This window comes from Eulemur rufifrons, chromosome 28 (assembly GCF_041146395.1).
Source record: "Eulemur rufifrons isolate Redbay chromosome 28, OSU_ERuf_1, whole genome shotgun sequence".
Lineage (NCBI taxonomy): Eukaryota > Metazoa > Chordata > Mammalia > Primates > Lemuridae > Eulemur > Eulemur rufifrons.
The window spans coordinates 57,941,441-57,954,276 of NC_091010.1; the positions used below are offsets into that span (position 1 = coordinate 57,941,441).

At 42.3% G+C, this 12,836-nt stretch overlaps 1 protein-coding gene across 4 annotated transcripts in view; it reads right to left on the reverse strand.

Annotated features, from left to right (window-relative positions):
* Positions 1-12,836, reverse strand: part of ABLIM1 (actin binding LIM protein 1) — a 208,899-nt gene that overhangs the window by 104,562 nt on the left and 91,501 nt on the right. For all 4 annotated transcript variants that reach the window (XM_069460730.1, XM_069460728.1, XM_069460729.1 and 1 more), the window contains exons 3-4: positions 11,124-11,307; positions 7,498-7,607 (exon numbers count right to left, since the gene is read on the reverse strand). In XM_069460730.1, the coding sequence (XP_069316831.1) occupies positions 7,498-7,607; positions 11,124-11,307 (294 nt within the window). The remainder of the gene's footprint in view (positions 1-7,497; positions 7,608-11,123; positions 11,308-12,836) is intronic.

Genomic DNA, 12,836 nt, shown 5'->3' on the forward strand with positions numbered 1-12,836 from the left:
ACACATGTCTACTGAGACAAAAACAGTAAATAACAAAATGCCATTCACTTTCCACTCACTGAAAGCACTTTTTAATTACTCCCTTAGTTGTACCCATTCCTTATCAAGCAAGAACTTTTCTTTCTTTCTTGCGTCTCAGATAACCTAGGCTCAAGTTAAGGAAAAAGATATATTGTTCCAGGATCTTTAGGTCTGACTCATAACTGTTATTAGATTTCAGCCTGAAAAATCTGAATATTAACGTTCCTCTTTGCAATATACCTTGCCTCTCTGCAATGAACCTTTGGCTACTGTGTAAATTCCCAATTTTCTTAACACCCTACCCATACACACAGGGCAACGTTGAAATCACCACACCAGGTTAGACCCCTGCCCCTCTAGGCCAGGGCCTGGCATGCTAAATGCCCGGAGAGGTGTGGCTGCCCTGCAAAAAACTCTGACCCCTCTACCTTTTCTTAAAAAGTTGTGATCATGTTGTCCACAAATTTATCTGAAGCAATAAATAACCATTCCCCCATTATTAAGGGAAAACACTTGTGAGATGAGAAGATAAAAATGGGTTTAAACATGCCAATACACTTTACTTCTCACGCACCCAAACTGCATCTTCATTCAAGTAGCAGTCAAACCTCCCCACGGGGACCTGGGAGCTGAGAGTTACTCCCTCAAAGGCTCATCTGGGACAGCAGCGATTCACTCACTGAGCGAACATGTGTGTGCTTACTATATGCACAGCGCCGTTCATAAGAACCATAAAAACATAGTCCTTGCCATTCCGTAGCTCATAGTCTGGTTGTAGAGAGAAATAAAATAAGAGATAACAGGGCTATACGGTCATAAAAGGGCTACACGGTCATAACTGCCACACTGAAATGCATTGTGGCTTTGCCAGGACACATGTGAGTTGGTCCAGTTGCCAAAGCAAATTCAAGGCTTTCAGCCTTTTGTGAGACACTCAGAAGAATAAATCATTTTTGAATAGAGGGCATATGAACAAAATGCTATGTGAAGAATTTATATAAAATTGCAGATATGTCTTAGCACTTACAGCCGTATCCAGAAGAGTGTTTATGAGTGTTTATCAAAATGTTAATAGAGGCCGGGCGCGGTGGCTCACGCCTGTAATCCTAGCACTCTGGGAGGCCGAGGTGGGCGGATCGTTTGAGCTCAGGAGTTCGAGACCAGCCTGAGCAAGAGCGAGACCCCATCTCTACTAAAAATAGAAAGAAATTATATGGACAGCTAAAATATATATATAGAAAAAATTAGCCGGGCATGGTGGTGCATGCCTGTAGTCCCAGCTACTCGGGAGGCTGAGGCAGTAGGATCGCTTAAGCCCAGGAGTTTGAGGTTGCTGTGAGCTAGACTGACGCCACGGCACTCACTCTAGCCCGGGCAACAGAGCGAAACTCTGTCTCAAAAAAAAAAAAAAAAAAAAAAAAAAAAAAATGTTAATAGAGGTTGTTATCTATTGGTGATGGGATTTCAGGTGATCTTTATCTCCTTTGTGCCTTTCTGCAATATTTATATTGTTTTCCAATGAACACTTAAAACCTTTTAGAAAGAGAAGATTGTAATTAGCCCTCTTTAGAGACAAAGAAAGAATATTTATCTAGGACTTTGTGTGCTAGGCCTTGTATAAGAAAGGCAGACAACACGTTCCTCATATGCAACAAGTTCATTTTCTTGGGAGTAGAGGTGGGCATGCATGTCAACAATTATAATGCAATCAGTTATGTTCCAATGGTAGTTTCTTAGCTGTGACAAATGTATCATAGTAATGTAATATACTAACCATGAAATAAAGACTTTAGCTGGTGCCTGGAACATAGTAGGTGCTCAATGAGATGTTTGTTGAAGGAGCGAATGGGATCCTATATCTTTATTTAACATGTGCTTTCATTCACCTTCCTCTTTTCTCACAGCCATTAATTACTTATAGCCACAATCAATGGTCTCCCCAAACCTGTTCCCGATCCAAAAAGCAATGACTTTGTAAACCACTATCACCATCACCACTTTAATCTTCCTAGAACGTTGTTTTCATCTGGTCATCCTCTAGGTTAAATGTGATCCTCAGGAGCTCCACACTGTAAACTCCTCCAGGCCTCCCCGGACCTGGCCCCTTGTTCTCTTTCCAATTTCACTTTTCAGGACACAGAACAATGCCTTTGATCTGGTTGGGTGGATCTGGGTCCCCCCTTCCCTCTGCATGTCTTTTACAAGTCCCCTCTCCCCATTTGGACTGGCCTCCTATGAGATCCTATACAGTATCTCTTTTAAGTCTCATAACAACCCTTCGAAGTAGCTACTGTCCAATTTATAGAAGAGGACACTGAGGTTCTGAGACATCAAATAACTTGCCCAAGGCTACATGGCTAGGAAGAGGCAGGACCAGGATTCAGACCCAGGCATTCTGAAACCTACAGCCCACATGCTCAACCATTATGCTGTGCCCTTTTCTCGCTTTCCTTTCTGATTCTGAATATCTCTAGGCTCAAGTCCCAGCCTCACAACTGCCTTAAAGAGTAACAGCTAACATACGTGTGCTTACTATGTACCATGAACCTTTTAAACACTTCACTTATTTTAATCTCCATAACAACCCAATGAGAAAGGAACCATTATTCTTTCTCATTTTATAGGCAAAGAAATGGAGGCATAGAGAGATTGAGTTCTCAAGGTCGCATAGCCTATAAAAGGTGGAGCTGGGATTAGAACCAGCCAACAGCCCATCCAGAACCCACACTCCTCAGCAGTTCCCGGCCAAGCCTCCTCTGCCATTTATCCTACAGGAAGAACGCGTCTAGAGCAGGAGGGGCAGATCGCTCATGAAATACACCGCTATGAGTCAAACTCCAACGATCCAGGGCTGTATGTGTGGATGTGTTCCTGCCTTCGTCGGTATTTATATTGGTGGAAAATATCAAATGAGCAGATAAAGGCAGCTGTAAAAAGCAGAGTCACACAAAATGAGGACTGTCTTCCATACACATTCAGAAATCAATGCCTGAACAGTGAGTTATTGCTTTATAAGTAGGCAGCAACTTTAATATATATACTCATTTAGCCTACAACCTAGGTATCCATAAGCATCCCATTTTGCAGATGAGGAAATGGAGGAGGGAGAGGTACAGAGACGGCAAATGAGCAGAAGAGCCGGGACCTGAGCCCAGGCAGTCCAAAGCCAGGTAAGATCTGGCAAGGTCTTCACCGCTCTACCTATTGTTAGGTGCCTTCGCAGACAATGCCCACTCAACCTGCCCACTATTTTTTTGAGAAAGAACAAAGATAAAAGAAAATTATCTTGCAACTATGAAAAGCTATTGCACCAAACAGAAAAATAATCGGAAATGTTTTCCTTCCCTTTGAAAACATGCATGTAGCTCTGTCTGAAATGATTTAAATGCAGTCCACCTAGAGCATTTGCGCTGATACCTGTAGGATCGTTCCAGTTGCAGTTGGAATACTGATGCTGTACACAGAGGAGGCGAAAGAGAGGAAGACAGGTTTGGGTGTGTTTGTGTGGGTGTTCATCCTGTCAGTCCCCCCCAAACCCACACACCACCAGACACTAGTCAGATACCCTCTGACGTGGAAAGGGTGATTGTAGACAGCAGCCTGCACCTGCTCAGCTGCCTGAAGCAGCCAGGAGCCACGTGGGAAATGACACCCCAAACCCGATCACTACGTTCTCAGGTGCCACACACAGACTGTCTCCGCACACCACTTCTTAACCCGTGGAAATCCAGTCCTTCAGTTACTGGTAAACACAAGAAGAATGGAGTGGGATGAAGATTTAGAGGTTTACACTTAACCTTCTGGTAGAGCATAATGTCTTCTGGACAGATAGTTTTTTAAAAACATGACTCAGCTAGTAAAACCATTTAATGTTCATCAGAACCCTGTGAGGTAGCTTTTACTGCTCTCTCCACTTTATATGTTTATTGCTCACTGGATTAACATTGCATTAGACTGGATACAGCAACAGTTTTAACTAATTTGGGGCAATAAATCTTTTACTGAAGTGGTTTGAGTCTATGAACAACTTGCTGATGGTTTCCATTCACTGAACCCGGATACAGCAGACAGGCAAATGTGGCATGCACAGCCCTTGGAGTCGGGACACTCACTCGGATAATTTTCAGGCAAGCAGGCCACTGCTCTAAGGATCAGCACTCCCGTCTCTGAAAATCAGAGAGTGATGGCCACATCATAAAGTCATCACAAAATAACTGTCTGGGGTGGGAGCATGGCATCGGGAGCCAGATGGCCTAGGTCTGGACTCCAGCTCTGCTACTTACTGTCTGTGTGACCTTGGGTAAACTATTTAACCTCTATGGCCCTTTGTTTCTTCTTCTGTGAAAAGTATTAGTACCAACCTATAGGGTTGTTATGAGGATTAAATGGGTTAATGTAAAGCAGGTACACGGTGCCTGATACACAGTAAGCACTATGTAAGTACTTGATAAAGAAAATAAAATAGATTTAAAGGTTCGACGAATTATTTTAAGGTGGAAGGAAGCAGCGAACAGAGAACTCCAAGGAGAGTTCTTCCTAAATTAGAACAATACAGACATGAGAGCCTCTGAGCAGCTGAAATAGAAGTGCTACATCTTTATTCAGAAAGCTAAACAGACGAGTTTGTGTAAATGTTCACTCCATCATCGGCTTGTGCCGTGCTCCCTCTCCCGCTGTCCTCCCTACTCTGTGACTATGGAAAAGCAGACACAGAATGCGGAATAAAACTGTGGTTCAGGGGAGCAAACTCACCTTTAACAGGATACTTCAAAGGAAAAAGAGGACCTTGCCTCTCTGATATATTTCCTGACTCTGTGAACATTATCAAGGAAGAGATTCACACTAAAAAAAAGATCACTTTCTGCTTCTATTTAGAAAGCTTTGCCAAGTTCAAAAAGTCATTTTTAAAAAATAGGAATCAAAGTCACACCAGGCTAGTTTTAAAGAATAGGGCAATTCTTGAAGAGTTATGAATAACAAACAAGTGTTTTCTAATTATGCTCCAATGAATTTCAGAAACTTGCTGAAAATTCCCATTGCTCTAGTCTTTGTGGGCCTGCCTAGTTTGGGTATTTTGTGTGTGTGTATCCATATATAAGAACTCCTTTTTTTTTTATAGACACCCACACGCCCCATAAATGCCACTTGATTATTTATCTACATAGACAAGGACTTGTTAAAAATAAAGATGTTCTGACCAAAGCAGTTGCTTCGAAAGGGGATTTCACCCATGGGAAGCAAAGGAGAAACTACGATTTGGCCCAACAAATTGCACCTAAGCAATAATTGTTAAATCTAGTATTAAAAATGCAATAGATTCGAGTTTGATATTTTTATATGTATAATTTTCATTTCTTTTTATGTACATAACATGTATGCCATATAAAAGTTTTAAAAAATTAATAAAAATTAGAATAGCCATTTTGGTAGTGCTATGACTAGGAAACATGTTTCCAAACTGCACAGCCAGAGAGGATGGCAGCCTTTAAAGAGATCCCACTTCTATTTCTTAAACTGAACAATGAGGACTATTAGATGAAACAAAAAAGAAAGCAAAAAACCACGAGTCAAAAGACCTGCATCTGACTGTACCTTACCACTTGGATACCTTGTGTGACCTTAGGTATGCTCATGGGCCTCAACTTCCCCAACGACCAAAAGCGATAAGCTATGAGGGTTTCCTCAATAGACTTTCTGATAGAATTTGTGTTTGTTTCAGTTGCATTGACTGCTGTTCAAATGATGTGAGTCATTTCTGCGTATTGAATGCTGTCAGCATGTGAACTCAATTCTACTCTCGCTAATCATGATGGTGCTTACCTAGAAGCCAGAAAAAATGGTGTGGAGGTCAACTTAAATCATGACAATTGCCAATTAAAAGAAGAGAGAAAGTTTGGTAATTTTTTTTTTATTTGGAATATGTTCTCTTCTATTAAATTTAGATACGCAGTTAAAAAAAAAAAAGAGATAGTTGGACTAAAGAACTTCACGAAACTTGAGGACACAGCCATTCCTGGCCTTGTGGACGTGATCCTCTGCTACAGCCATCGTATCTCCTGGGACTCAAAAAAGCCTCTGTTTCAACTAGACTGAAGAATTTCTCCAAAGTTTTTGGTAATATACGTCCAAAGCAGCGGGCCCTCCGTAACAACAGGGTGACCATTCCTACCGCAGGCCACCTTCCCAGCCACCTGGGGCAGGGAAGTGAAACAGTGAAGGATTTGGAACCCAACTGGAGCTCTAGGATTGGGCCTTTGTAGTTGTCATCCCACCCAGGCTGCTGATACTTATCAGGAGGTCACGTGTGCTTACCATAAACACACATACCAAGGATCCGGTCGAATGTGCTGAATAAGATGCGCTAATATGTGTACTGTCTTCTTTTCTCCCAATGTTCACAATACAATTTCTATGCAAATGTTTTAGTCAGAATATTCTTTTTTTTTTTTTTTTTTTAACAAGTATAAGGCTTCTACTTCAATAGGAAGAGTTGGAATCACTATTATAAATTGCACCAAATTCCTCTGGCACAGAAGTGACTTATCTCATTCTTACACATTAAGACTTACTGAAGGGCTTAAAGGGGTTTATTCCAGGTCTCCCAAGGATTGGCAAAATCCACAGAAACCAAGGCAAAGCTCTAGGCCACTTCCTAATGCCCCAGGAAAGAGACGGAAATAGAGCTTCCTTGCTTGGCACCCAGAGTTTAAAATAAATCTACTTAAAATTTGTTCACTAGACGTACCCAATGCTATTTACTAGAAGAAATGGTGCAATTGGCCTCTATTTTTATTTTGGAGGAAGCTGGTTCTCTTTGGATTCTGACAGGTCAAACAAGACCTTAGTATAAATAATTGCAAATCCCCTGATCTATATACAGCTGTTCACGTACTTTCTTCAAATCTCTCCTTAGGTGTCATCTTTTGAGAGAGGTCTTCTCTGATTGTCCCATATGCCCCTTTATTTTGCTTTAATTTTCTTCCTGCTTTAACTTTTTTCACATATTATATATTTTTGTGTATGCAAAATACACATATTATATATTTTTGTGTATTTTTGTGTATGCAAAGGGATTGTTGGGTCATATGGTAGTTCTATTTTTAATTTCTTTAGGAACCTCCATATTGTTTTCCATGATGGCTGCACTAATCTACATTCCCACTAACAGTATACAAGGGTTCCCTTTCCCTCACGCCCACTATGACACCTGTTATTTTGTCTTTTTGGTAATAGCTATCCAAACAGGTGTGAAGTGGTATCACATAGGTGGCTTTGATTTGCATTTCCCTGATGATTAGTAACACTGAGCACCTTTTCCATATACCTCTTGACCCCTTTTTGGTTATCTTTGGAGAACAGTCTAATCAAGTGATAGGACCACTCCTGTTTCTAGCTAACAGCGTTTCTCGGAAAGGAAGGCTGAGCTACCTCTGAACTACAGAGGTGGTCATATCAGTGGGTCACCAGGACACTTACTGCTGGAGCAGGTGGCTTCTTTAGGACTGGAAGACATGGGCTGTGCACAGAGCTGACAAAGGCAGTCTCTCCCATTGAATGTGACTCGGTCTCCGGGTGGAAACGGGCGCCTGAAGATAGAAAGACATGGCCCTCAAGGTTATTCCAGCAACTTCATTCCTTTTCCCTGCTCCTGCTTGCTGCCCTCGGGTGCAAATTTATTTCTTGGAGGAGCACCAGACACAATGTCTGAAATGCAGTCATAACCAAGCCAGCCAACTAGAGAGAGTCCAAACAAATAAATGTACCTCATTTTGAGAGGAAAAGAGAATGCACTGGTTCTAAGAGCAACAAGATAGTAAAAAGGTGTGATTTACTTTCACTCATTAGTGGAGGGATGTTCCAACAAGTCATCTAGCTGGGCAAACAGAACAGTAAATTTCCAAACGGAAAATCCTTGGTGAAGAAACATTTTAAATGCTACAAATTCCAACTGAAGCTTACGGCCCCTCCCCAAGAGAACTGGTTACAAGTCAAGCAGTAAGTCTTTCCGTTCTCTGGGACCATGTCTCGAGCCCTGTGTTAATTATGCTGAATTAGACTTTGTCCTGGACATCTGAATGGGTGAACTGAGTGTTCCACAGTGCTGGAGACCCAGTCTCTTATAAACTGGGAGAAACAGGACAGGCTGGAATTATCTGTTTAAGAATCAGTATTAGCTTCTTTTCAGAAAGACAATTTCCCTTCACATTAGACATTCAGCAATAGTAGCACATTTTGCAAAAAATATCACTTTCTGCATGTATCAGTTTCTTTTCCTCCCAGTTCACCAAAACGATTTTTTTTAAAGGTCATTAATTAACAGACATATGACAATTTCCATGCTCACTTACTTGCAATTGGCCAATCTGGCAATAACCTTCATCAACATGAGTTTTCCCATGTGTAATGCTGTCAATTAGGAAACATAAAACTCACAAGCGAATATCACCACCAATCTGAGCCAGAAACAATTACTCAAAACCAAGTTCAAGGTCCTTGACATTTGTTTTCACTTTCCCAGCTGCTATCTCCCCTTTAAGTCAACTCCAGGTTGCCTATCAGTTGGTAATAACTGTAGTAAACACACACAGGTAAATCTGGACTTAAAACAACTTTACAAATGTGCTTGGTGCCTGTCATCAAGGAGAGTTTTAAATTCTTACACCCCTAAATTTTTTCAGTCCTGAGGAAAGGTGGTGAAAGGACACTATTTGTGGTGCTGTGTTACTTTCCATTGTACAGAGAAGGCCCAGAGAGGTTAAGTGACTTGCCTGGATTGACCAGCTAGGAAGACCAGGCCACAGGCAGGTGCAGATGGCATCCACCAACTCAGAACTTGCTCTATCTTTAATAATCAAAATCACACTCTGGTGGATGCCAGTGGGCCTATGGCTTCATAGTCACTTATTAAACCTGAACAAACCTTAAATCTGTTCTGTAAGGAGGGTGTCAGGGAGTTCAGGTCCATCAACACAGGAAACACAGGTTCTTTTATCTCTGACTGGGAAAAGCCAGAGTCCAGTTCCCAACATGGGGCACAGTCTTCTGAATTCTTGAGTTTTGTCATTTTGTAAATGTCCCCTTTCAGGACCTTTCCCCTTCCCAATGTCCTCTGCCCAAACCGGTTCATCCTCTGCCCATACTGGTTCATCCTCTGCCCATACTGGTGCACTTCTTTCTCTTACTTGCATGAATGTTTATAATAGAGAACTGGATTTAGAGTTAGAAAACCTAAGTTCTTATCCTTCCAACATTAGCCTGGGAATAATGCCCCTGAAACTCTGAGACTCAAACTCACTCATAAATAAGGACGGTTACTCTGGGTTCATTTCATAGAATTGCTAAGAGGGTTAGATTAAACTCTATATGAACACAATTTGTAAATGGCAAAAGAGGCCCCCGATTCAGGCAGATTTACTGTCATTCAAGAGCAGTAGCTGCAACAGTGAGTGTCTCTTTGCTGTCCTAAATGTCCAGGGACAGGGCTATAGTCAAGAAATATTTGTCCATCATTATACCAACCTTAAAACTGACCTCTCAGGGTCAGAACAGAAGGCCTCTTAGAGTTTACCTGGACCAGCGCCTTCCACCCTGGCTGAGTAACATCATACTTGGGAAACCTCCAGAAACTACTAAACCAGCATGCAGGTTTTAGGGGGGAAATAGGCTAGAAATGGATATTTTTTAAAGAGACCCCAACCCTATCCCCCCACCCCACCCAGGAGATTCCAGTGATCAGGAGATTCTACTAGATGCCAATGGTTTGGATAAGCACTCCCTCATTTTAAAGCTGAGGCAATTGTCTTGAAAAAGCCAGTTTACACAGGTCTCAACTCAACCCAAGAAGCAAGACTAGGACGACTTGGGTCTACTCAGTGCCAACCTGGGAGGGTTCACCTGGCTGCGTGCTACAGCCTGAAAAGGGAGAAGTCTGGCTGGAACTTTGCTTTTGATTAAATACAGAAAAATGTTCAGCTAATTAATCCAGAATATTTTAGTTATAATTAAAAAAAAATTGAGACATGAGCTAATGTATAGCTATAAAAATTAAATAATTTTATTATGAGTACTTCATCCATCTTATTATGATTTATCTATCAATATTATCTTGTTAATTAATTAGAAGGGTAGATTTAATTTTGTATAGAGTTTTATCTCTCTGGCTTAGAAACATGAAACGCTCAAAGACAAACAACCCACCTCCTCTGAACTGTAGTTTTTAGAAAGGCAGAGTGAGATGGAGCCCCACTTGAAAAGGCACGGGGTAGAATTCGAATGAGTTTGATTCATTTTAGATCAATAAAGAAGATGACCCTTGTTGGTGAGCCTCCTACTTGCAGGAATCAAACATATCTTAAGTTTTATAATGTGTAGCTCTCACACACACCACCACATTTTCCCACTCACATTTCACATAGTTTCCTTCTCTGATCAGTTTAACCAAGCTGGTTTGTGAGTTAAGAGTTAACCTTGGTAGAAGATGGATACCTAGAGAACAGAGCTTGGCAAACTTTTCCCCCAAAAGATCAGACTATAAACTTTTTTTTAGATTTTGCAGACCACATGGTCACTGTTCCAACGACTCACCTCTGCCACTGTAGCTTGAAAGCAGCTATGGACAATACACAAACAAATGGACATGGCCCCATCTCAATAAAACTTTATTTGCAAAAACAGGCCCATGGGCCATAGTGTGCCAACTCCTGCTATAAAGAAACTATTTTAAACACACACGTATGTACACACATGAACTAACACTTCCAAATAAGCTTTATCCTTCTAAGGAGTTGTGTCATTTCAACCCAGTGTTTTCACTGCTCAAAATATTTCGAGACCCAGAGCTCCTTTCACATTTGGTGTCAAGCCACTTAAAATCAGTCATATTACCTTGTAGAGGACATCAGGTAGAAGGTTTCCCAACTAAACTACTTTCTGGCTCAGACTGATAATACAGTAGGAAGAGAAATCTAAGGATACATCAGAAAAAGAATGCTTTAAGACTAAGTACTACTCAAGACAAAGGGTATATATCTTCAGCTTTAATAGCTGAAATCAGCATTTCTCTGCTGGAGGGAGCCAGAGGCTTTGGAAGGATAATCACTTACTTGCAGATGGTACAAGCAAAGCAGTTGGGATGGTAGGTCTTGCCCAGAGCAGTCACCACCTCGCCCTCCACGAACTCCCCGCAGCCATGGCAGCGTGTCCCGTACATCCGCTGGTAGTCCAGGGTGCAGAGATACTCTCCGTTCTTTATGAAGAAGCCCCCTTGGGCCAGGTCGCAGCCACACACTGTGGAAAGACAAGTTTGCATCTGGTCACCCTCTGCCAAGCTGCTGGGCAGCAGCTGCCTTCTACTGAATAATGGTTATATACTCTATGATCTCAATGGTTTGGGGCTGGGCCGGGGACTGGCACAAAGAGCTATTTATTGTTGGGCTCTGATTTCCCTCTTGCCTCCCGCCCCTTGGGAGCTATGCAATATCTCATACAAGTAAAATGCATTGGCTGGGTCTCAACTGCTTTTGTGGGAAGTCTAAGATTCAGAGGTAATCAGTCTTTGATAGAAAGATACCCTTGGTTTAGGCTGTCTCGAGTATGAACAAAGGTGTCCCTGGCAGTGTGCTGTTTAGGAAAGGTGCCCACTGCTTGCCCACACAACTGTCTGGTTTGGGCCAAGATTGTTACTGCGTTGAGTAATAAATTTCCACTGTACCAACGGCAGTAGCTGAAATTTCCAGTGGCTATTTTTTCACACTCTGGAAATACTTTCCCATAGCTATGAAAAATTCAGATGTTTCATTTTCTCTTTGTGCGGCAAGTGGGATAAGCCAATTATTTCTATGTTATATATAGAAAGAAACGAACAGGCAAAAGAGGAAAGACCTGTCACTCACGACCGCAGTCCATGCAAAAGAGGATGCTTTATTGTGTCTGGGTTTTGGCGTCTCTTTCACACCGTGCAGCTGCGGATGGTGGCGATGGAACGAGCACGCAGGTCCCACTGCCAAGGGCTTGGGCCTGGCCTGCGTGTCCAGGCAAGACCACAGCAGGCCTCAACAACTTGTCCACAAGTAAAGCCTCAAGCAGTCCCTGACAGCAAAGATTTTCTACTGTCAAATGCCTGGGAGGCAACAGCCAAAGCTGGAAATCGGTAACCTTAACCTCTCCATCCCCAAGGTCAGGTGATTCCAACACAATTAAGGGCCTCGGGCAAAGAATTAGGTTTCTTCTGGATTATTCCTGCTAGAATAGGCACTCGGTGTGGGTGGGGAGAAGCGAGTTCAGTCACTAAATTGCTTTCCTAAGAACCTACTAGAACGCTTCCAGGGCTTATCTGATTAGTGACTGTGACTCATTAATGCATCGAGATGAACTAGTGCTGAGCACAGGAAGATTCTGACTGAGGTAACAGCTCCCCCACCATCAGTCAGCACTCCTCACTAATTGCCAGTTACTGGGGATAGTCAAGGTGACACAGAACCCACAAGCAAGCTTCCCACTGTGGCTTCATCAGTCTTTGTTTAGATCAACGCTTGATAGCTATGACTTTCTTCTTTGCAATTTACAATCAGGTAACCCAAGATTATGGCCCGAGTCCATCAAGCCTGAAAGTGACCACCCTATAAATACTCCTGCGATCATATTATCTGGAAAACAGCTCGTTTACCACCTGCTGCCTCCTCTGCCCTGCCAGCCTCTCCTCTGCCCTCGCTGTTCTCCCACTGGCTCCTTGATCCCCAAAGGGGTCCTTCGGGTCAGGGGAACCCGGGTGTGGACCAGCCTCATTCTGACACAAGTTCCTTCAGCCACAATAAACC